This window comes from Protopterus annectens, chromosome 2.part0 (genome assembly GCF_019279795.1).
Source record: "Protopterus annectens isolate FY-2018-M chromosome 2.part0, PAN1.0, whole genome shotgun sequence".
In the NCBI taxonomy this organism is placed as follows: Eukaryota; Metazoa; Chordata; order Ceratodontiformes; family Protopteridae; genus Protopterus; species Protopterus annectens.
The window spans coordinates 43,772,670-43,798,346 of record NC_056728.1 but is presented as its reverse complement, the minus strand read 5'-3'; the positions used below and the strand labels follow the sequence as shown (position 1 = coordinate 43,798,346).

At 37.1% G+C, this 25,677-nt stretch overlaps 1 protein-coding gene across 1 annotated transcript in view; it reads right to left on the bottom strand.

The window, feature by feature from the left end:
- LOC122792941 (transient receptor potential cation channel subfamily M member 2-like) overlaps nucleotides 1-25,677 on the bottom strand; it is a 1,068,883-nt gene that overhangs the window by 350,605 nt on the left and 692,601 nt on the right. Inside the window, exons 20-21 of the mRNA XM_044060527.1 lie at nucleotides 12,788-12,959; nucleotides 2,142-2,319 (exon numbers count right to left, since the gene is read on the bottom strand). Of these exons, the coding sequence (XP_043916462.1) occupies nucleotides 2,142-2,319; nucleotides 12,788-12,959 (350 nt within the window). The remainder of the gene's footprint in view (nucleotides 1-2,141; nucleotides 2,320-12,787; nucleotides 12,960-25,677) is intronic.

The following is a 25,677-nucleotide window of genomic DNA, read 5'->3' as shown; positions in this document are numbered from 1 at the left end:
TTCTGAAAAGAAAAGATAGCTTTGGTGTTGTGTAATTCCAGTGTAACACTAACTTTTTAGGGGAAGTTTTCACCATATGGGTGGTTTGCTTTAAAACTACAAGACAAATATATAAAACATCAGGGATCACAAAGTACCCGTGAAAAAGGAGATATAAGTATTTCCTTTTCTCTACATATGTGCATCAGAGATGCGATATAATAGTTTGTTATGTAGTAGCAAACTACCAAAAAAAGGGGGCTGTACAACATCGTGCCCCCTCAAAGGCAGATTTATAACAACATGAACTTCTGAATATGTTCACAGATAAGTACTAGGCTAGCTGCCCTTGTAGTCATTTTACACCTAGACAATTTTCCTTCTGTATCTTTTTGTAAGGGATTGTCATTTTTGATAAGTTGATCTGACTATAACTTTGAATGCTGCAGTTTTCAATGTTCCAAATTATGGAATCAGAAGGCTGAAATTTGATAAGGTATGTTTGATGACATCAGGTAGACCTCATTCAATGGTAGTTAGACATTTGTATTTAAAATCAGGTATAGAGATTCCATTCTGCATATAACAGCAGTAATAACAGCAGTTGTAGCTTCTGGTTAAGGCATTCATTAGTCCTTAGCATTCTCATTAGCAGCCATAATGTAATCTGTTGTTAGCATCCACATGTTAAGCTGCTTGTACAGCCAATACTGTAAGTAATCACCTTTAGTCTGCTTTACTAGAAGTATAATTCTGATGTATAATTTAGAGCAGACATTAGGCAAGCTGTTTGATTCATTGCATTTACTTTCATCTTTACAGTTTTTATTGAGCTAACTAATCTGTACTCTGGTAAAAAGGCAGTTCTTGTGTCTAATGGATCAAGCAAATTGACAGACTAATGAAAAACTAAACAGAAAGCATTTTGCTGTGCTGACTGCTCAGTCTAAGAACAAGGGTAACAAATCAGTGAACAAGGCTGATACATCATTGACCAAGGGTTGTCTCTCACATGTGCCACTCATCACCCTTAAATAGAAAATAAATCTTTTGTCCTCCCTTGTGCCATTGGTTTGCCCTTATAAATGGACACTCATGTTTGCAAAAAGCAAAAAATGCCTTAGGTGAATATATATATATCAAGAAGAGATTCATGGCAGTCCAGGAAGCATAACTTTTCACACGTGGATCATGCATTCTAATTCCTAAAAGTATACAATACAGGAATGTAGTCTTTATATTAACCAAGAAAGGGACACTAGAGCACCAGACTTGATGACAAGAACCTTGTAAGCCTTATTTATTTATTTGTTTATTTATTTATTTGTTTGTCTTTGTTGACTGGAAAAAGACCGACTGTGCAAAATTAATTTTCACTGGAGGCCTGGGGAGAAAAGCTGCATATTTAAGTTATACATGATGTACATTTACAACTGCAGGATACAACATCTATACATGAGCTTATTCACTGTGCAAAACTCATTTTCACTGGAGGCCTGAGGAGAAAAGCTGCATATTTAAGTTATACATGATGTACATTTATAACTGCAGGATACAACATCTATACATGATCTTATTCACCTGAATTTATTTATTACATGAACATAACATTTTAACACAAAAGGAGAGAAATTAACATAAATTGGCTAATTACTGAACAGAGAAATAACAAACAGTAACAATTAATGTATTTGTAGCATGATGGCTGCAGGAAAAAGATCAAGGTTTTGAGTTTAGTAATAGTTTACAGACAGACAAGTAGAATGTACCTGAAAAAATGATTAGAGAGATATGAAAGGAGAAGTTATGGAAATAAGCAGAAAGATAAATGGAGAGAGGAAGAATTGTATTTAGTGATGGGGTGTAAGAGAAAGAGAAAAAGTAAGAGTTAAGGAAATAAGTACAATATGAGGGGGAGTAATGAAGTACAAAAAGACTGGGAAGCAAAGTAGCTATAAGAGTTGGAGAAAAGTAATCTGACTAAAACTAGCCAGGCGAGCAGGAAGAACAGAGCCATCTTTGGCATAGATGCTGTTTAAGCAAAGTTTTGAAACTATTTCATTTTCTGTCTGGTTTAATTGTGTTTTTAGAGGTCTCATAATGCTTTTAATTACTAGATCATGGACGTTCTGCCACAGACACCACACAGCATGAGTACTTACTTGAACATTGCAATGAGGAGATTCAGAAGGAGAATATTGATAAACAGCAAATATACACACAGCAGGATCATTGTCAGCCACTCAGGGAAGATTGGAGTATTACTGACATTTTCAACACATTTCGGTAAAGTATCATCAGTTCCATTTTGTGAGCATTTAGTAGCATCAAAGTTATTGCCTGTATTAAAAAAGTAAAGTATGCATTAATAAATGAAGTTGCACACTCACTAAGAAGAATAAGACAAGATTCATTATGTAGTTATCTCAAGACTGATATATCTGGAACAAGACACAAAAATGTGTGTCTCAATGCAAATTACTTTTGTATGGTCACATCAGGTTTGTTTTTAAAGTGTCAGATGTTGCCTGTAATTCACAGTGTACACATAGTCTACATTTCTGGGCCAGACTGGTCCTTATCTCTCCCTTGTTTGTTCTTAAAAAAACATTTCTGTCTTTTTTCTTTATTTTTGTAATAGCCCCTCTGAAAAATTAAATCAAGACATCCAGGAAAATTATTAAGTATATTTCTGTTAAGAGTACTTCAGAGTTTGCAGTTAGGCAGAAGACCGATACTGCATATGAAAGTGTTAACAGCTTGAATGCCATGTAACAAACTCAATTTCTTTATTTTAATAGGGCCAAGTGTTAATAAAAATTTACGGTCACATTTTTTTACTTTATTCCACCAACTCCCCATTGTCTTTTGTGCACACATTTTTCTAGATTAGCTTATTAAATGATGATAATTGATATCTGACCTTTTCACTGTGGTCTAAAGTTACAGAAGCTTAAATCTAGACTCACAACGACATTACACATGTTGGAATTCTAGATAACTGTATAAATGTAAAGTCCTGCACCAGTAATAAGTGCTCAGCTTGAGACTAGTTCTGCTTTATGTATTTATTTTTTATACTTTCTCCTCAAAACGTCTTTCTGATGTGGCTTCAGAACAATTCCTGCATATCACTACATCTTGCTTCCATGCTTACAATGTGTCATAGGATTCTTTGATGAAGACATCACATGCATGTTTGCCAGTAATAAGTTAGAAAGGCTAAGTATGCAAAAGTTCCAAATTTAAAAGAGATTCAGGGACAATTGAGTAAATGCAGGAGTTAATCAGAGTCCTACTGTATGGAATGAGACATTTTAGGGAATCAAACCCAAATCTGTATGATGTAGCATATGCATAATGTATTGCCTTGTCCCCTGTAGCCACTGGAAAAAAACTCAATCAGTCAAGCAACCTGCTTGTGTCAAAAAACTCCCAATAACAATTCAACTGGTCAGAGAACTAATAATTAATCTAAAAAAGACATACTGAATAAAAATAAAACAAATAACTTTAAAAAATGTTGTTTGTCACCATGTAAGCACTTTAGCACTTTTGTCTCAAGTGAGATTTCATCAGACAAAGTTGGCTTAACGTCAACACTGATTTATATAATTAATTCAGTCATGTGACTCAATTATCATTTAGCCCTGGAAAACTGCAAGAATGAAGTTTCAGTTCCAGTTCAAACAGCGTATTAAAATTAGATACCTTATCAATGACAGTAACAAAAAACTTTCTTTTTTGCTACATGTGCTTTCATGCTTTGCCAATGTATACGTAAAATCAGAATCTTCAATGGCATGCTTATGTTCATAAATTCTATGATACAATTTTCTTATTCTCTCTATGTAAAAGGCAGTGCAGTATTTGGTGCAGTTTGCTACATAAACCATACATTTACTTTTACAGTTGAAACTACCAGGAACATTAATTTCAATATTCCTGAAAGTTAACTTTGTAGTTCCAGCATTAACAAACTTGTAGTAATGGCAGTCATAACACTTATACATTTCCATTTTAGTGCAAACATTTTGGATAAATTACTTAAACATTACTGGAAAAAAGCTTTGAAATGTCTTCCTTTGTTGTTAACAAATGCTGGAGTCTTCTCTATTTTATCTACAGTCTCTATAAAACCTTTTTAGACTCTTCCAGTTATTTCTGTTAAGATTTTTAACATTTAGCTTCAACAGAAGACTTAGATCAACCTGCAACTATTCTTTCTTAATTATTCTATCTGAGGGCAATGCTTACTGCATGGTATGGATGTGCACAGGTAGCTCAGATTTTATGTAGGTAATATCAAACCCTTAAGAAAAGTTCAGAATTGCAGAAAGACATTGTGTTCTAAGGTTTCAGAATAACTTTATCCAGATGTTTGACTGATTGTACTAAATTCCTTTTTTAAATTTATTTGGTCCCCTCAGACCTCATTATACTGGCCTGGCCTCCAGTGCCCTGCATCCATGCTGGGTTTAGCCATCCTCGCACTCCCCAGACTATTTTGGTATTTGCTAGGGCTGGTTGTAGATCCTAAGGGCTTTCTGTACACTGGATATCTGTGCTTTCATCCAGGGGGATTCCTTTTTACATGATCTACAGTACCCACTTTCCCATTCTACACCTTCCATTCTATGGACCATGCTTCCACTTAGGGAGCATCATCGCCTAGCAATCTCCCAGCCAGGATGAGCATGCACATCTCTCCCTGGTGCTTTGTCAATCACACAAATCGTTAATCAAACCTGGCTTGGCAGGGCTGCTTTATCCCTCTACAGCACTGAAGAGGGCCTGATTGTACTAAGTTCTGTTATGAAAAGCATAATAAGCTTTTACATCCTGTGCCTAGAGCTCCTTTAACCACGGCAATTGCTACCTGTCAGTCAGTTTTCAGCAAATCTTTAACATTGGTTCTGGATGATGTCCATTCTCATCAGCATACCTGATCTTCTTTTCACTGTCCTTTTGCTCACATGGCCCAGAGGTCTTTAATACTTATTTTTCTTCTATTTTCTGTTCAGCCTTTTTTCTGCACTTTCTGCACCTTATCATTAGCTGGTACCAGCTGCTGACCATATTCGCTGGTTCTACTAGACCCACCACGTCCTTCCCTAGGGTGTATCTGATGTGGACCAGATACACCCTGTGGATCAGGTACACCCACATTAGCCACACCCAGGATGTACCTGACACACATCTGGGGCCTGTGAGGAGATTGAGGATGCTGGTACAGTGCCATGCTGCTTCCTGGGAGTAAGTATACCTTATCTCATACCACGAATGGAAGCCTTGCAAGCTCCTCTGTGGTTGTATTTGGGAGTTGGATGCATGCTTCTGAGCATGTGCAACCTCCCAACCAAGAGGCACACTGCTTGCAGCATGGAGCCCACCTGGATCTTAGTGCTGTGATTGGAGAGAGCCAAGCTTCCTTCTTCCTTCCTCCCAGAATGGGGTAGCCTGCAACAGGCACTCACTGTAATCCTTCCCCATTCTCTTCCTCCAACTCCTGTCCCAATCTTTTGGGGTTCAGCCAGCGCTTTATCCCCCTATAACACAGGGTCAGATTCTGTGCTACTCAGCCATAGTACAGAATGCCTGAGGTGTTCAGAGTAAGCTTTTACCAGAGTATTATTGATTAAAAACAGAGGAGACTAGTCTAGGAAAATTTTACACATTGAGTTGCCTAACACCTAATGGCATTAGTTCTGCTATTGAATGAGTGGATCTGCTCATCTAAACCTAACATTGTGGTAAGTAAGTAAAATTAATTTATAAAATCATCGTTGCATTTTATAAATACTTTATTCATTAGATTTCTTTTCTATGCATTCTACACCATTGCAAAAAGAAATTAAATTACTCATGACTTTTTTGAAAGGTAACATTCTCAGACTGCTGTGGTTTTCCAACGGAGCAGCTGTTAGCCAATAGCATGGGGCTAAATTATTTTGCCTCTGAATGGTGAAGGAAGGGCATTTTAGGCAATATCCTAGTGTTGTGAATATGGAGTCTAGGATCTGGTACATTATCATTTGAGGAAGTATTGCTATGATGAGTCATGAATTGTAATGTGTATACACATGTCTGCAAATAGGTATAATCATTGCTAGGTTATCTGGTTCCCCAATCAAACACCTTAGCCAACCAAAGGTTCTTTTTAAATTGAGGAACAACAAAAAAAAAAAAAAGTAAACAAAAAGCCTCCTCTACTTTGAAACTGTAGCAAGCCTCTTGTTACATTTAAAGGACATTTAAAGTACATATTTCTGAATATCTGCTTCACCATCAGCACCTGTTGATCTTACCACTAATACCTTGCACCCTGGGCAGCTGCCCCCTATGTCTCACCTTAGCTCCATCTCCATTAAGTGGAAGAACTACATCTGCTTACATACTTGGGTCATACAAGCTTGCCTCACAGTGGCTCAGTCACAAGACCTCATACATCACAACTTGAGTGGAAAGTTTTTTGTAATGCATGCATTCAACCTCATTATTCAGAAGCAAGTATGATTAAGAAAGGGAGTACTGCACCCCCCTCTCCCAACTTACTTTATTTTTCTCTTACAAAGATCAGTGCACCTGGGAGAAAATGAATTACTGAAAGGCAGTTCAAAACATGTCTTGTCTTTTCTCCAAGGTTCATGGACCTTGGCTACCTACAACTTGCTGATACCTCTGAAGATCCAGATAGCAAGAAGGAAAACAAGTAGAATCTTCCCTGGTAGTTTCAGTTAGGAGAATGAATTTATGATATCCAGATTCATCACATATTTTTCTTAATCTTCATGATATTTTTGAATGCTGACAGAGTTAAGATTCATATGCATCAGCAAATTTTCACACACACACACACACACACACACACACACACACACACACACACACGATTTGTAGCAGTGATACATGTTGTTTTGCATGGCACTGGCTGTTGGCAATATACATTTTTTTTTTTTTGAAAATGCAATTAGCAAGAATGCTTTGTGGGCATGTGGGCATTTTGATTTATAATGGATTTTTAAAATATTGTGGTTGATTTGAAAAATGATAAAGGGTAGCATCTCATAAGATACAACAGTATTTTCCACAATCAACAATGATACTGTGGAAGAATTGAAAAACAAATAGGAACTAAAGGCATTTATCATTTACCACGGTTTGCTTACTAAATTTTTGTCATGTTGGATTCAGTTTAATGCTGGCATAGGTTGCCCTGCATTGTGCAGGATGCCCAACACCATGGATTAGGAACAAAGGCAGGATAGCTCAGATGAATGAGAAAGTCTTTGCAGCACACTAGGAAAAAAGTACTGAATATGTCACCTCAAGTATTGGATTCAGTGTCATACTTCCAAGTCATGTTGTACTTTAATCAGCCGAAGAAAATATTTTAGAATGCTGGATTCAACATGGCAGAGAAATATAGCACTGGAAAAAATAAATATATGCACAACTGAATAAGTAGGACTTCCAGATGCTCTAGGTTGTGCAACCATCATCCATAAAGGCTCCAAAGGCATTCATCTCTGTAATGAAAGAAAGACACCCATATATTCATCACTGAGCTGCTTTATAAGTCACAAGCAGCTGCTTCCTGTAAATGTATGCTGTGATTTGCATGACTGAATAAATCAGCATTCAGCTGTGCAAAGTGCAACACTGAGTAGCAGCAGAGTATTAAGCTGTGCTGTGGGAGGCGCTCAAAGATGTGCTAGGTTTAATGCAGCTTTTCCAACAAACAATCACATTTAACTCAGCATAGTACAGCTTTTCAACATTTGCAGTTTACTACATCTTATTTAAAAGACACGGGTGTGTTTGACAGAGCCTGTCACAAACCAGACAGCTCATTACTGTGTATATGTATAGATTGTTTCTAATATACATCGTTGCTGTATACATGTGTAGATCTTTACTGTATACCACAACCCAGGCTGCGGAAGCCCTTACAAATGCCTTCTATGAACACCTCCAGGACTGCATGGATCAGGCAATCCCAAATAAAACCAAGACTCTTTCCACAAAGGGTAAACGTCCAGTCTGGTGGACCCCAGCCATTAACAAACTTTAAAATAAGAGGAGAAAGCTATTACATGATAGAACAAAATCCATAAAAGGGAAGTCACCCCTGATCATTATTAGTACAAAAATACGAGCACTCATAAAATCAACTAAGGCCAATTTTGAGAGAAAAATTGCCATGGATTCAAAGGACAATCATAAGGCCTTTTTCAGCTATGTTAGGAACCTGGGTGGAAACTCCCAGATATGCTCAGAATTAGTCCAAAATGATACAAAAATCACTGAACCCACAGACATTGCCAACATACTGGCAGACAGGTTCAGTGCAAACTTCACCCCCCTCTCAACCCCTAAAGGAGAGATAACTATCCCAGCGGAGTGTAGCCTCCCAGACATCTCAAATGCGCAGGTGAAAGCTGCTCTCTCTAAAGCTAAAAACACAGCATCAATGGGACCGGATGGTGTCCCCGGCTGTGTGCTACACGAGCTAAATGAGGAATTAAACCCAAACATAAGGCAGCTGTTTAATCTCAGCCTTACCACAGGATACGTGCCCAAGGAGTGGCGTATGGCAACTGTGGTCCCACTCCACAAAGGCGGTGCCTCTACGGACCCTGGTAATTACCACCCCATAAGCTTAACAAGTCTAGTCTGCAAAGCTATGGAGAGGATCATAATGGAGCTCATAAACAAAGATATAGGGGACTTGCAGACATTGGACCCGACCCAGTTTGGCTTCTTCAAGGGCAGATCATGCCTTTTGAACTTGGTCGACTTCTTCGAAACAGTCACCAAGGCCATTGATGAGGGAAAGGCAGTCCATACAGCCTACCTTGACCTTGCAAAGGCTTTCGACACAATACCCCACTCGGGTATTGTAGAAAAACTTACCAGCTTAAATGTAAACCCATATGTCACAAGATGGGTTGCAAACTGGCTTAAGGACAGAACCCACAGGGTTAGAGTTGCTGGCACTATGTCAGACTCCAAGCCGGTCACAAGTGGTGTCCCACAGGGCTCGGTCCTTGGCCCCCTATTGTTCGGCATCTACTTCTCAGAAGTACAGGCCAACATGGGAGGACTTTGGCTGACAAAGTTTGCAGACGACTGCAAACTAGGCGCCATAGTGGAAAGTGCATCGAACACAGATATCCTTCAGAAGGGACTCACGGAAACAGATAGCTGGTGCCAGAGCCATGGCCTGAAGTTAAACGCCACAAAATGTATAGTCATACCCTTCGGGAAAAACAAGGTAACCCTAAGCTACCATATAGGCGGCAATCCACTAAGCACAGAAGGTTGACAGTGGCCTTTCTTTTGACATTCACATTGCTAAAGTGGTTAGAAAGACCTTCTACATTGCCCACCTGATCATGAAGGGATTCACATCCAGATCTAGTGAGGTCATTGTTCCCCTGTACTCTTCACTTATCAGACCAGTGATCGAGTACAATGCCCCATTCGGGATGTACCTCATCCGACATCTGCAGCAATTGGAGAGATCCCAAAAGTTCCTCACCAAAAGGATAAAGGGAATCCAAAATCTGTCATATGCTGCCAGATTGAAGAAACTCCAGCTCTATTCAGTCGCATACCGTCTGCTCAGAGGTGACATGTACCTGACATACAAGGCCATGTCCAACCCGGAATTAATGGACATGCTCCACCTCAAAAAATCCAAATCCACCAAAACCACTAGAGCAAGCAACTTAAACCTTAGCATGGATATAAATAGGACGTGCTGGAGGGATAGATTTATCACTCAGAGACTCCCTATGCTGTGGAATAAAATCCCAGTCCATGTGAGGCAGAGCACCTCGCTGGCTCTGTTCAAGAGAAATCTTGACCTGTGGATGGGAGATCGTAGGTTTACCCTGGGAATCATCTCTGTGTCACTGCTGGACAGAGGCACAACAAACTAATGGGCACAGTATTTTTTCATATAAGGGGTGGCGTAAGCCACAAAACTTTGGGCTAGGCTTATAAATGCCTTAGGGCAGATAGCCTAGTATAAACCTATGAACCTATGAACCTATATATATATATATATATATATATATATATATATATATATATATATATATATATACATATATCCAAATCATTATTGCATATATGTGTAGACTATTACTGTGTGTGTGTGTGTGTGTGTGTGTGTGTGTGTGTGTGTGTGTGTGTGTGTGTGTGTGTGTAGATCATCTCTCTCTCTCTCTCTCTATCTATATATATATATATATTATATTATATTATATATATATATATATATATATATATATATATATATATATATATATATATATATATATATATATATATATATACATATATAGTTACTGTGTAGATCATTACTGTATATATGTATAGATTGTTACTGTATATATGTGTAGATCACTACTGTATTTATAACTAGATTGTTACTATATATATACATATGTGTGTGTGTGTGTGTGTGTGTGTGTGTGTGTGTGTGTGTGTGTAGAGCATTATTGTATATCCATATATATGTGTTTATAAAAATGGACACTAATAATTTAATCTTTGACTTCATTACTGCCATTCCATTGCTGCTTCTCTGCCCAGTTTTGAGTACCTTCTGTTCTTCTTGCCATCACTGCATAAATATTGGGCATTTATGTTCTTTCTACTACTCCATTATTGCTTCCTTCTGTGTGGCTCCTTATTTGTCTTCATGTATTAATATTTTTATTTCCTATGCTTGTTTTCCCTTCCTTTCATGTTTCATACTTCTTAGACTTTTGATCTTGTTCTACCTCCTCTGTTTCAACCTCCTTAGTCTTCCCTTTGGCCAAGTCCCCTGCCACAGCTGCTGCTCTTTCTGTCCAATAACCTTATCCACAGGTAATGCTTTACCTCTCACTAAACAACCAACCACCCATATGTCTACATCCACTCACATCTATAGACACATTTTCTTTGCTTGCCATGCTTTGACCTCTAATGTCTACACTTTATTTTAACTCCATAACTCCCTTTACTTCCACAAATTACAGTATTGCTCCTTTAATTCTCAAGACAGATTATTTCCCCAAAACATTATATGAATAGATTTATCACATTATCTTCCTATAGCTCTCTAATGAAATTTTCACTTTTATCCCAAAGGTAACATCTGTGTAATGTTTCCATATTATACAGAAATATACATTTCTTTTGACAAGTTCCAGTTCTCTTGCATTTGTTTTATAAAATAAATAAATGTTTAACAAAAATGATAACAAGTGTTTCAACTCCAACTTCCAATTCAGATATTGCATTTGTCCCTTCTTTAAAACCTTTTAGCATCATAATATATTTCACTCATTATTAATTTTAGATATCCAACACAAAATCTTACCTCCTAAATAAAATCTCTGATATTTTACACTGGGAACCATTTAATCTACAAGATTTACTACAATTTATATCTGTTTGAATAGAAAATCTATAAATGGTAGGAAGATAATGGAGTTGCAGGCATTATTCTGCTATCATGTTGTCTAGCATGCCCAAGGTGTGTGACATGCAAGTGACAACATATCACCTTGTGACTTCTCATGCTTCACACTCAATCTCTATTGCTCATTAGCTGCTGTTGCGGTCAACAGCATTTTATCCCAAAGGTCACCAATAATTTCAAGTGAAGAATCTACGAGGACCAGAAAACAGACACAAATCTTCTTCATACAAAACTGGGGGACAAACAAAAAAGCCATATCAAGTATACTAAACTAAGATAGTAATGGAGTTACAATCAGCACAAACTGAGCTACAGCTCATGCCAATACCTTTTATCGTATGCCCATCACTGAAGACTGTGGGCTGTCCACAATATTGCACTGGAACTGGAAAATACTGTCTACTGTTTAGAGTCCTTTTAATGCATGCATGTATTTAAACACAGCTGGTAATATGGAATTATATGTCCCAGTAATGGCTGTGTCACTTCTGAGTAACTCATCCAAGTCCTTCTAGTATATGAGAATGTGATATTAATATCAAGCATACAATAAGTCTGTGTGTGAATGTGTGTATGTAACAGTAAAGCTAGTCACATAATCTGATAAAAATATCTCAACTATATTTAAATCCACCAAGTAAAAATGCAAAAGCTGTTATGACAGTATAAATAAAGAGATTTAGTATCAAAGCAACATGCACTAAAGTGATTGCAGTTAGTTTGGAAAATGTCTTTGTGCCACAGTCATCTACTAAACATCTCTTTGTGGTGTGGTGTGTGTGTGTGTGTGTGTGTGTGTGTGTGTGTGTGTGTGTGTGTGTGTGTGTGTGTGTGTGTGTGTGTGTGTGTGTTTTCTGCAGGAATTCCTAGAGGTTTTTAAGGTCATCCATCCTGATCCTCCTTTTACTGGGTTTCTGCCTCACTGTATTCCCAGAACTAAGCAAACATAAGTAAAGCTGTTTTGTGCTAGATTTGTATATGAAGAAACTCTGTTTGTGATATAGTCACATGACAACCTTGCCCAGCTCTGATTAACTAGTGCCAGGAAACAATTTGAAATAATTGTAAGTTAAGAATTGTTTATTATGTAAGGGACTGGACACAATAAAAAAGCCAAATGATATGCCTGTCATGTTATTTTTTCTCTGTCTCCTTATCTGTCTTTCCTATTTTATTACGCATTTTCCCTGTAATATATCAATGATAATAGAATTGTTACAGTGAAGCTTTTAAACAAGTTGTAGATTAATAATGTATTTAACCAGTTTCATTCTCAGTACATGCACAGTTCAGTCTATGTTATAAGAAGTGCTTGAGGTGACATACCATCCACATCTGTAGGCAGCTGTCCAAACATTGTGAGGTAAGGCATGTAAATGACATCTCGGAAAATCCATTTAAGACGTTTCTCATTATGGATCAGGATGGCTTGTTTAGCTACACCAAATGATACAACCCAAACAGCAAGCAAAAACAGGAAAAAGAATATATCCTTTATCTGCAAAGACCAACAAAAGTAATAGAAATAAGCATTTATTATCCTTTAGGGTAGTATCTTAAAATGCATAATGTTGATATTGAGTTCTGTCAGAAGGGTGCAGTGTACCAGCTTGGAGTACATGTTTAGGGTCTTACATTTAGTTTTCGTATATAATTTGAACATTTTAAGTGCAATACTGACTTCAGTCAATGATCTTTTTAATAACACACAATGCTTTCATGCTTTCGATTCAAAACTGGGTCTGATCATTTGAAAATGTATGCTCGACAGAGTAAGGACCATTTATGAGCTACTATGTTTACTGTATCTGAGAATTTTCGCTTTCTTCAGAAGTCCCATTCCATGTTAAGTACGGTACCTCAGGAAGAATGACATTTGGGTGTACTGGGATGAGGTCATAATGGAATAAACATGAGTAAACATGAGGTAAACAGTAGGCAAAGATATGTGAAATAAGCCAAAGTAAAGGAGTGCCATGACAATTGATTAAAAAAGTATATTTATATATTTTGAACTTCTGTAAAGTATTATGTCAGTTTTCATTCAGTCATTCATTTTTTCATTGTCCAATTAAAATAAAATTAAGATTAGCTCAGTTTAATACAGGGTCATGGAGATGTCTGAGCTTATTTCTAGCATTCAGTATGAGCAGTGCAGAGGAACCATGAGTGAGGTGCCAGGTACAGGAACTAATCTTAAATGGGGTGACAGGCAGCGGAGATAATCTTATCTGAGGTGCCAGGCACAGGAACTAATCTTAACTGGGCTGCCAGGCAGAGGAACTAATCTTAACTGGGGTGTCAGACAGAGAAGCTAATATCAGATGGGTTGCCAACAGCTAGATATATATTTCATCTATTCCAGTGGTAGATAAATGATGCCAAATACTTAAGAAATGTCTGAAACAATTTCTCTTATAAGAAGGCCAGACTTCTCAGAGGGGAAACTGTGGCTCATTGCTGCAGGCTCTTCAAGTTATGTGTGTCAATATGATTAATCTAATACTCCTGTAAATATGAACACAAAGTGCACACCTTGCAGTGATCATTTTTGATTCAGAGACAGTCTTACCATGGTGTGTGTGTGTGTGTGTGTGTGTGTGTGTGTGTGTGTGTGTGTGTGGTGCCTCTGCCAACATGATGCATGGATTCCCAGAGTCAGGTACCGCAAGAAAGTGTTAAATGCACTCATGGTAGAAAATGGTGATTCAGAGATATGCAAATTAGCTGACAATGATGTCTTTCCTCATTGCAGCTAATATGTTTCTGAATCATAAATGATCATATTGGTGAAACAGGTCCCTTTTTACTACCACTCCTAATGTAGTGGGACAATTTCTGAACCCTTGGGAGATTTACTTGACCTCCTTCTAAGTATTCTACCACTTATAGCGGTGACAGTGACCCTTCACTAATATTTTGCAGTTAACTATATGGCATTAATAAATGTATCAATTTCTAGCAAACACTTTCACTTATAAACTCTTCTTATTTACACAGATGCTAATTCAACCTTGCTTTTATCATGTTTGTAAAATAACCAGTTTATCTTCATTTGCATTTATGGGTAAAGTCTCATATTCAAAAAAAAAAAAACTTCTTTCTCTGTCACATAATTCTTATAATAACATATACCGACACAGTGTTTACTAAAAAGTTGGCAAATAAATACTGTTAACAGCCTTCCATATATTTAAGGTATGCTAAAAGTTTGTATAAAGGACTGTTATTACCAGATATATCAGTCTTATAACACATTTATTACTTACTTTAATTTACATTCTGTACATAACATTTTTAATATTTCAATCATTTCCCCATCAGTTTTTTAAGGAATCCCTTTCTTAAAGTGATCAAATGCTATTGACTCAAATCCTGCTTGGAGGCTACAATAATATATATATATATATATATATATATATATATATATATATATATATATATATATATATATATATATATATATATCACTGTAATCGATATCCCCCTCCCACCTCCAGTCTTTCAATCATACAAAGTATTTTAGTTACCATCCTAAACTTAACCAGACAAAATAAGACAATTGTACTTGATAACCTCAACCAGAACTGGAAAGGTCCACAGAAGGCAGAGCTAAACAGAGTCTCTGCATCCCTAAGACTCTCTCAGTTAGTCAAAGCATGGACCAGAACTAACCTTGTAGTCAGGAACCTTTTCTTGACATTATCCTATCTAACATAACTGACAGACTTTGTTATGTAAATGTCCAACAAAATGCATAAAGTGGTCATAACCCTGTCATAAACTCTTGGTCACCTAAACAATCAAAACACCCATCAAGAGTAATTTATACCACAGGCAGCTGTCAGCGCACCCAAGAAAATCTTATCACTGAGTTGCTATCAGTTGACTGGGCCATGTCTACAATCACTCAGTCCCCACTGCAGCTATAGCAACATTTTTTATAACTTTTTAGCCTTGCTTCAGAACAGACTATACCTCACAAACAAACAAAAACAAACAAAAAAAAAAAACACTCAAATAAAGGGTCTCACCACATCCTGGCTGTCACCAGTACTACATACTAAAATTAAACTTGGGGATAGATGAAAAAACTAGAAGGCATACCTACAAAACCTTAACTTACACAATAATTATTGTGAACTTAGATCAGAAGAGAGTTTGTTAACTAAAAGATGCCGAGGCACAATACCTCAGGCTTACAGAGATGAATATGCTACTTTGCCTTACAAGATCCTGGCATGCCATTAAATCTTGTGCCAACAACAAAATCTTACCAAAATTGGCTAAACCGGGAATGCTTCATCTTAACTTATTAGAAGTAGCTCACAATATTGTTAACTTACCCCTGCTTACCCACTTCTTTCAAAACTCTCAAGCTGCCCACTTCTGCCCCACTATACAAATTTCTAGAGTATCCAAAATTCTACTTCAAAGCCATCTCCTCAAAACAAATTCTTCCCTCTCACACTGTGCCTTTTCAAATGCAACAAAAAACCCTGGCTAACCACTGAACTGAAAGCTCTGCTTAAACTTAGGGACAATGCATGGTCTTTTTAGAGACAAAACCCCTCAACACAAAATGTTAATGCCGTTACCTGTTTGTGTAACCTAGCTAAACAAGCAAACATAAAAGGTACCCGTGCCGTCTTCAGCGGGTTTTCAGATTTGTTGTGAGATTGTCTGCTGTCTCTGGAAAATGCCCACATTGAAGTCTTTTCAAACGAAAACATAATATTGGAGGCATTAATTTTTTGTTGTTGATTTGTTCATGATTACAGTATTTACTTTTGGATTAAAGCTTTTTAACCTGGCTATTTTCTGTCACTTTATTGTTTCACCAGACCTGGGTACTTTTGTGTTTACTAGTTGATTTTTGGTACCTCTTGGATACGCTTTTGGATTACTAGCTAAACAAGCCATACGCAGGCACAAAACCAATTTAAAAAAAAAAAAAAACAACTTGGATAAAGGAAACATTTCGGAAGCTCTCTTCATTGACCCTACCAAAGTTTTTGACCTACTTGACCACTTCCTGCTCCTTCACTCCCTCCAAGAAATCAGATTAGGCCCAACACTGTCACCTGTTTCCAACATTTCTTAACAAATAGATTATTTCAGAGTCAAATTAGGCCCATCCCTATCACCTTCAGCACCTCTTACCAGAGGAGTGCCCCAGGGGACCATATTTGTCCCACTATTGTTTTCAGTTTTTATTAACAAATTATCCTCTGATCTCCCTAACCTTCCTATTAGTCTTTATGCAGATGACATGGTTATTCTTTGCTTCATTCCCTTACATTCAGCTATTCAAACCCAACTTCAGTCTGTCCTCACAAAAGCTCATTACAAATCTCAATGGTTCCCCAATAGAAACAACCACATCCTTTAAATACTTAGATTTATGGCTATACCAGTCACTTAATTTCCAAAGCTACATTGAAAGCCTCAGGAAAAAGATCAGTTATTTTTTATTCTAGTCCTAGAACATGTCTCCTTTTCTCTCCAGACTAGCTAGAGCTGCAATAGGCAAAGGAGTCCTCCTTCTCATCTTGAATGCTGGCTCCACATCATAGCCACAGCCTCTAAAAAGCTCATCAGTTCTACAGTCCACTGAAAACAAAATCTGCTGATATATTTCCAGTCCCCCTTAGGAACACCACTGCATCACCCTCTCCAAAGCTGAATGGTTACCACTCTCCTAAAGAGCTGAGCTACTCCTTTAAAACTACATCAGCCAGGTAGTTTCTCACCTCCTGCAACCAAACCCCATAATAAAACCACCTCCTACAGCCTCTGCAACATTTCCCAATTAACTCCTTTATTCCAGACACCCCAAACCAAACTGCACTCTACTGAACATTCCTTATTCATTCCTACATTCAAACTCTTGCGATCACTCCCTTTCAGCTAAAAAGAAGTTTCCTTTTTCCCCCATGTTCAGAGCTCAACTTAAAATAACCTCCATCAAAAAAATCTGACTGCAAGTGCTTTCCCCTGGACACAGAACGTAACTCCCTCCTCACTTACATCACACCTGTTTTGACCATCTGTTCTCGTCTACTGTTTCCCTCTCAGATTTACTACTAAAATGAAATCACTTTATATTTTTTACTTTGTTAATAATATTTCTATATGGTATCAGTTGTTTATGGGATTATCTATTTTCTATGATTACTCTGTGAATTTGTTCTTTTCTATTTATTTATTTATTTTTTTGCGAATTTAATCACCCAGGGTGTGCCTACAGTCACTTGTGATCAGTGTACTACCCTGGTAACTATATAAATATATAAACAATATCTATGTAAATTCCCCCAAATGGGAAAATTGTTTCTTTATCGCAATGTATCCAAATAAGGTACCCCATAATTGTTACTCTGCGATGTAAATTTCAAAAAGCTACTACTCTGATTTAAATACTTCACAAAGTCCTCAAAGTGTCCTGGCTACCTTCCATATAATATATATGTCAAAAAAGCGTGAATAATATTTTATGGACCTCATGTATTCACTTTGAAAAATACTATTCATTTCCCAATCCAACATAACTAGGTTGGCTTAAATGGGGGCACATGCTGCCCCCATAGCGACGCCCCTAGTTTGTTTGTAAATTTCCCCTTCATTATATATAAAATTATGTTCTAGTACTATAGACATTAAGTCATTCACAAGCCGAATTTTTTCTTTAGACAAATCACTATATCTATATATACTATTAAAAAATGCCTCTAGACCTTCAACCTTGGGTATACAAGTAAATAGGTCTACAACGTCTATGGACGCAAAAATCAAGCTGTCAGATGTTAAAGTGGTGGGAAAGTTTTTTAAGAATTCCCACGAATCCTTGACCATGTGTTGCACCTTATTATAAATGTGTTTCAGTAATACATCAATTAGTACTCCCATTGGAAATGTTTTTGATTTACTGCCCGACACAATGGGCCTAAATGGAGGGTCTAGCAGATTCTTATGGATCTTTGGTATTCCAATTTGAAAATGCTGAATACAAAAATCAGACTGCATTTACTAGGAAAAGTAAAAAACTAAGTAGGGACAAGGAACAATATGAAGTAGGAAAGGCATATATATGGAAACAGTCTTCACTATATACACAAGATAGACAGAATGAAGGAGATGACATGGAAAATTTTCAGCAGGTATACAACAGAAAGGGCTACAAGAAATGGACCAGGAACAGTACATAGAAGAAGAAAGAAAACAGGAACTATCAAGTGTGGTAGATGGAGCAGACAGTATTAGTAGCCTAAATAAGGTAGATACAGGAAGTGTTAACAATGGTGTTATTAACAAGTGTAACAACTTTCAGATTTTTAATTACACTAATTTAACCTTGAATCCAGTTCACTTTAGTCTTCTATCAAAAGGCATGAAATTTATTCCGACTCCAACTTTTAGAATCGTAGATACCATTTGTGAAATCAAGAAGTATGTCAGGAAGCTAAATTTAGCTATTATGTTTAAGGATAAAAATACAACTACAGAAAATCATGTTAATCCTTTAAAGAAAAAAAGCACCTTTATGCCTGTAATGAATCCTGAAGTCCACCGATATGAAAAATTAGTTACACACGACATATATAAAATGAGAAGGAGGTCAAACAAGATTACGAACAACTTATCTGATGAGGAAATGAGAACATTAATGGACTTAAGGAAGAGTGATAAAGTTAGAATTATGAAGCCCGATAAGGGTGGAGGAATTGTGGTGTATGATCAAATGGAGTATAACAAAAAAATTTCCGAAATATTGCATGATTCTGAGAATTATGAGGTCATATCTTTGAATGAGTTAAATACAGCATATAGAAAGATTGACTATTATGTGGAAGAATTTTTATTAGATAATGTGATAACTGAGGATATATATAGCTTTATTAAAGTAGAACATCCCACACTAGCAATTATGGTTGGAATACCAAAGATCCATAAGAATCTGCTAGACCCTCCATTTAGGCCCATTGTGTCGGGCAGTAAATCAAAAACATTTCCAATGGGAGTACTAATTGATGTATTACTGAAACACATTTATAATAAGGTGCAACACATGGTCAAGGATTAGGTAGAATTCTTAAAAAACTTTCCCACCACTTTAACATCTGACAGCTTGATTTTTGCGTCCATAGACGTTGTAGACCTATTTACTTGTATACCCAAGGTTGAAGGTCTAGAGGCATTTTTTAATAGTATATATAGATATAGTGATTTGTCTAAAGAAAAAATTCGGCTTGTGAATGACTTAATGTCTATAGTACTAGAACATAATTTTATATATAATGAAGGGGAAATTTACAAACAAACTAGGGGCGTCGCTATGGGGGCAGCATGTGCCCCCATTTACGCCAACCTAGTTATGTTGGATTGGGAAATGAATAGTATTTTTCAAAGTGAATACATGAGGTCCATAAAATATTATTCACGTTTTTTGGACGACATATATATTATATGGGAAGGTAGCCAGGACACTTTTGAGGACTTTGTGAAGTATTTAAATCAGAGTAGTAGCTTTTTGAAATTTACATCGCAGAGTAACAATTATGGGGTACCTTATTTGGATACATTGGTGACTAGAAGAGACAGCAAGTTCCATTCTAGAATTTACAGAAAGGAAACTTTTACAAATTCGTATTTGGATTACGAAAGCTGTCATCCAACAAAAACTAAGATTAATATATTTAAAGGCCAATGTATTAGGGCCCTGAGAATGACTACATCCCTAGAAGAGGTTAATCAGGAAATACAGTATATTATGTCTTTATTTAAGGAAAGGGGTTACAGTACCAAAATGATGAAAATGATTAGTATAGAACTTATGCAAAGATGGGATACTAATCTATCCCTGTTACTGGGAACCAACAATCAGGAATCTATGGCCAGTACTACAGACACAAAAGGAAACATGTCTAGAAACAGTTTAGGTAGGGCATGCATAGTGGAATTTAGTCCCTATAGTAATGAAGTTAAATGCATATTAAATACATATTGGTACACTTTATTAACTAATGATGTAATGATTGAAATTCTGGGTATAAAGCCGAATTTTGTATATAAAATGGCATCTAATTTAAAAAACTTATTAGAAAAAGGTAATAGTGAAAATAAATACAATGGTTGTGATAAAAACATCTACACCAGGAAATGTGGTAATTGCAACCAGTGTAGTTATATGTTACAGGATAGTGAGATAAAACTGTTCAATTACAACAGAACAAAGATTTTCTTTAAGAAAGGTAACTGTAACAGCAAATTCTTGGTGTACATGGCAAAATGCATAGCATGTTCTTCATATTATATAGGCAAAACTGAGCAGAAGTTCAAGAAAAGAATTTATGCTCACATGTATTGTATCAAGAAAATGGATGAAAAAAATGCCTTGGCAAAGCATGTTATGAATAAAGGGACAGAGCACCAATTTAGATTTGGTATTTTAGAGATTGTCAAACCTAATCCCAGGGGGGGTAATATAAGAAATTTTTTGTCATTTAAGGAATGTTATTGGCAAATATTAACAGATGCCACTACCCCTCCTGGTTTAAACGAAAGCATATCCATGAAAAGTATATTAGAATATACTTAGAGTACTTAGAGCACTGTATAATATTGTATTTTATTAACATCAAATAGCTTAAGGCTTAACTATAGTTTATGGTTTTAAAAATTGATTTTTATTTTTGTGATTTTTATTCTTGTGAATATGTTCTTATTTGTATGAATATGTACATGTCACTTTAATTTTAGGTGGCAATTAGAATTGGCGCCAAAATGAAATAGTATTTAAGTAACTGAATGTCAACTTTAAAATGTTCTGATGAAGCCTACGGTTTGAGTAGGTGAAAGCGCTTAACGTGGATTGTGCAATAAATTCTGTGATTTTTATTTGGACTATCTGACCTGGTTCTTCTGTGACTACAAGGAATTTTTACCACTATTGAGTTTCGCATCTCTGGCGTTTGTGCAGGAGGTATATACGCCGATTGTTCTGTGAGTTTGTTTCAAGCTGCATTTGTTTATATATTATTGTGAACTTAGATCAGAAGAGAGTTTGTTAACTAAAAGATGCTGAGGCACAATACCTCAGGAATACAGAGATGAATATGCTACTTTGCCTTACAAGATCCTGGCATGCCATTAAATCATGTGCCAACAACAAAATCTTACCAAAATTGGCTAAACCGGGAATGCTTCATCTTAACTTATTAGAAGTAGCTCACAATATTGCTAACTTACCCTGCTTACCCACTTCTTTCAAAACTCTCAAGCTGCCCACTTCTGCCCCACTATACAAATTTCTAGAGTATCCAAAATTCTACTTCAAAGCCATCTCCTCAAAACAAATTCTTCCCTCTCACACAGTGCCTTTTCAAATGCAACAAAAAACCCTGGCTAACCACTGAACTAAAAGCTCTGCTTAAACTTAGGGACAATGCATGGTCTTTTTGGAGACAAACGCCTCAACACAAAATGTTAATGCCGTTACCTGTTTGTGTAACCTAGCTAAACAAACAAACACAAAAGGTACCCGTGCCGTCTTCAGCGGGTTTTCAGATTTGTTGTGAGATTGTCTGCTGTCTCTGGAAAATGCCCACATTGAAGTCTTTTCAAACGAAAACATAATATTGGAGGCATTAATTTTTTGTTGTTGATTTGTTCATGATTACAGTATTTACTTTTGGATTAAAGCTTTTTAACCTGGCTATTTTCTGTCACTTTATTGTTTCACCGGACCTGGGTACCTTTTGTGTTTACTAGTTGATTTTTGGTACCTCTTGGATACGCTTTTGGATTACTAGCTAAACAAGCCATATGCAGGCACAAAACCAATTTAAAAAAAAAAAAAACAACTTGCTCTGTTAGGCAAAATCAAACATTTCTGGCAGGAAGTAAATCTCACATGCCAAAAATCCACAAATACCACCTCAACTCTTATCCCTATCCAGACCTTTCAAGTCAAGCTCTCAGCTTCTGACTTTCTCAAGGAATTCAGCCACCTACCTAGTACCGCAACATCTGCCTCTTCCCCACAACTCACCCAACCCCTCTCTTTTTATCCCCCTTTTCTATTTTAAGAAAATTACACACAAAGACCTTGACCCCCTACTAGAAAATATACCTCTGGATGCACTCCCTGGTGCAGACAACCTTTTCCCATGGTTTATATCCCTCTGCAAACACTTCCTCACCACACCATTTCTCCATATTTATAGTGTCTACTTAACTCAAAATACAATGCTAGACATATGAAAACCTGCTCTTGCTCGAAGCTCTCAACCTCTTAGAGCAGGAAATCTGGGCAAAGCCATAAATAATGGGGGGACAGAGGCCGAAAAATAGGAACAGTTTATAAATATTGCTCTTAAAAATTTAGAAAGTTGATAGAATAACAGGTTTAGCATGAATTTTTTGAAGGGTTTGAAGTCTGAATCTCAAATGTCTTGTCATTATTTTCTGACTCCAGTCCTCAAAGATTTGGCAATGATTTGCCAACATACCACAATTTTATGAGTAACAGGCCAAAAATATGAGGCAAAAATATGGACATTCTGTGAAAATCTGTACTGTTGAGAGGCATGCTCTTATTAAATACCCTCACAAACAGCCTTTGCCAGAAAATGTCTCCCATGTCTTCCCTATCTCCATCTTCCCTGCTCTTTGGAAAATACTTGAAAAACTGATCTACAACCAACTGTCCACTACATCTGTCAATACCAGCTCCTTACACTTAAACAGTGTGGATTCTGCACAATGGCCAGAGCACAATGACAGCACTATGGTCACATACAAATGAGATCCTCCTAAACATGGATAAAGGAAACATTTCGGAAGCTCTCTTCATTGACCCTACCAAAGCTTTTGACCTACTTGACCACTTCCTGCTCCTTCACTCCCTCCAAGAAATCAGATTAGGCCCAACACTGTCACCTGTTTCCAACATTTCTTAACAAATAGATTATTTTAGAGTCAAATTAGGCCCATCCCTATCACCTTCAGCACCTCTTACCACAGGAGTGCCCCAGGGGACCATATTTGTCCCACTATTGTTTTCAGTTTTTATTAACAAATTATCCTCTGATCTCCCTAACCTTCCTATTAGTCTTTATGCAGATGACATGGTTATTCTTTGCTTCATTCCCTCACATTCAGCTATTCAAACCCAACTTCAGTCTGTCCTCACAAAGGCTCATCACAAATCTCAATGGTTCCCCAATAGAAACAACCACATCCTTTAAATACTTAGATTTATGGCTATACCAGTCACTTAATTTCCAAAGCTACATTGAAAGCCTCAGGAAAAAGATCCGTTATTTTTTATTCTAGTCCTAGAACATGTCTCCTTTTCTCTCCAGACTAGCTAGAGCTGCAATAGGCAAAGGAGTCCTCCTTCTCATCTTGAATACTGGCTCCACATCATAGCCACAGCCTCTAAAAAGCTCATCAGTTCTACAGTCCACTGAAAACAAAATCTGCTGATATATTTCCAGTCCCCCTTAGGAACACCACTGCATCACCCTCTTCAAAGCTGAATGGTTACCACTCTCCTAAAGAGCTGAGCTACTCCTTTAAAACTACATCAGCCAGGTAGTTTCTCACCACCTGCAGCCAAACCCCATAATAAAACCACCTCCTACAGCCTCTGCAACATTTCCCAATTAACTCCTTTATTCCAGACACCCCAAACCAAACTGCACTCTACTGAACATTCCTTATTCATTCCTACATTCAAACTCTTGCGATCACTCCCTTTCAGCTAAAAAAAAGTTTCCTTTTTCCCCCATGTTCAGAGCTCAACTTAAAATAACCTCCATCAAAAAAATCTGACTGCAAGTGCTTTCCCCTGGACACAGAACGTAACTCCCTCTTCACTTACATCACACCTGTTTTGACCATCTGTTCTCGTCTACTGCTTCCCTCTCAGATTTACTACTAAAATTAAATCACTTTATATTTTTTACTTTGTTAATAATATTTCTATATGGTATCAGTTGTTTATGGGATTATCTATTTTCTATGATTACTCTGTGAATTTGTTCTTTTCTATTTATTTATTTATTTATTTATTTTGTGAATTTAATCACCTAGGGTGTGCCTACAGTCACTTGTGATCAGTGTACTACCCTGGTAACTATATAAATATATAAAAACAAGACTTGGAGATGCTTGAAAAATCTCAAAACTAGCTACCAGCACATATTTCACCTTATACACCCATTCATTTTTTAACTAGGTAGCCAGTAAGCCACTCACACACATTTTCAATCTATTTTGTACCACCGGTGGACTATATTATAGCTTTAAGCATGCCTTTCTCATTCCCCTTCCTAAAACACCCAGTCCCTCAGCTGCCAACAACTTTAGGCCCATTGCCAGTCTCTGCTTTTTCACTAAAACCTTAGAAAAATACCCTATGAGCAAATTCTAGATTACAGTACAAGGTATGACATTCTGATTCCATGATAGCATGGATTTCACTATCTATACAATCCTCACAGTCATCTGCTCCCTTGCCAAGCAAATGTTCCATAACATGAACTCAGGTTTCCTAACTGCGGCACTGTTAACATTTTGAGAACTGATGAAAGATGGGATGGGACAAAGACCTGGGGATATGGAAACATTTGGATGCTATTAAGAACAAAGTCAAAACTTTGTATGTAACACTTAGGAAAATGATTCTAATAAGCCAGTAGCATTCACTCAGAAAATTATTTTTTTTTCTTTATCTCCCTCCCATTCTACCTAACTACTAGCCTGGTACCCTGGCCCTTATCCATGTTGGGTCTACCAGATTTCTTTCCTTGCCCCTCCCAGACTTAATAGGATATGGTGGTGCTGGTTATGGAATGAGGAAACTGGGGTACTGCATATCTTCAGCACCCATATGGAGGATGGGTCTTTTTACTTAGGACTTACCTGTTTTTCTCCCATCCCTTGCAGACCCAGTGGTATGTTTGAGGGGCAAGTGATCCCCTCTTCTAGGCATGCCTACCATGTGATGTCCCTAGTCTCCACCAAGAATTGCCACCATAAGCACCCATGGGATCGCCCACCCAGGGACGATAACTCCCTGTTACTCTGTCAGTTGGTCAAGCTGATAATTGAACCTGGGTCTCCTGGGCTGTAGTCATGACTTTATCTAGCTATACTACCCAAATACCAATCAGAAAATGAATTTGAATTTGATGAGAGGAGGTCTTGTC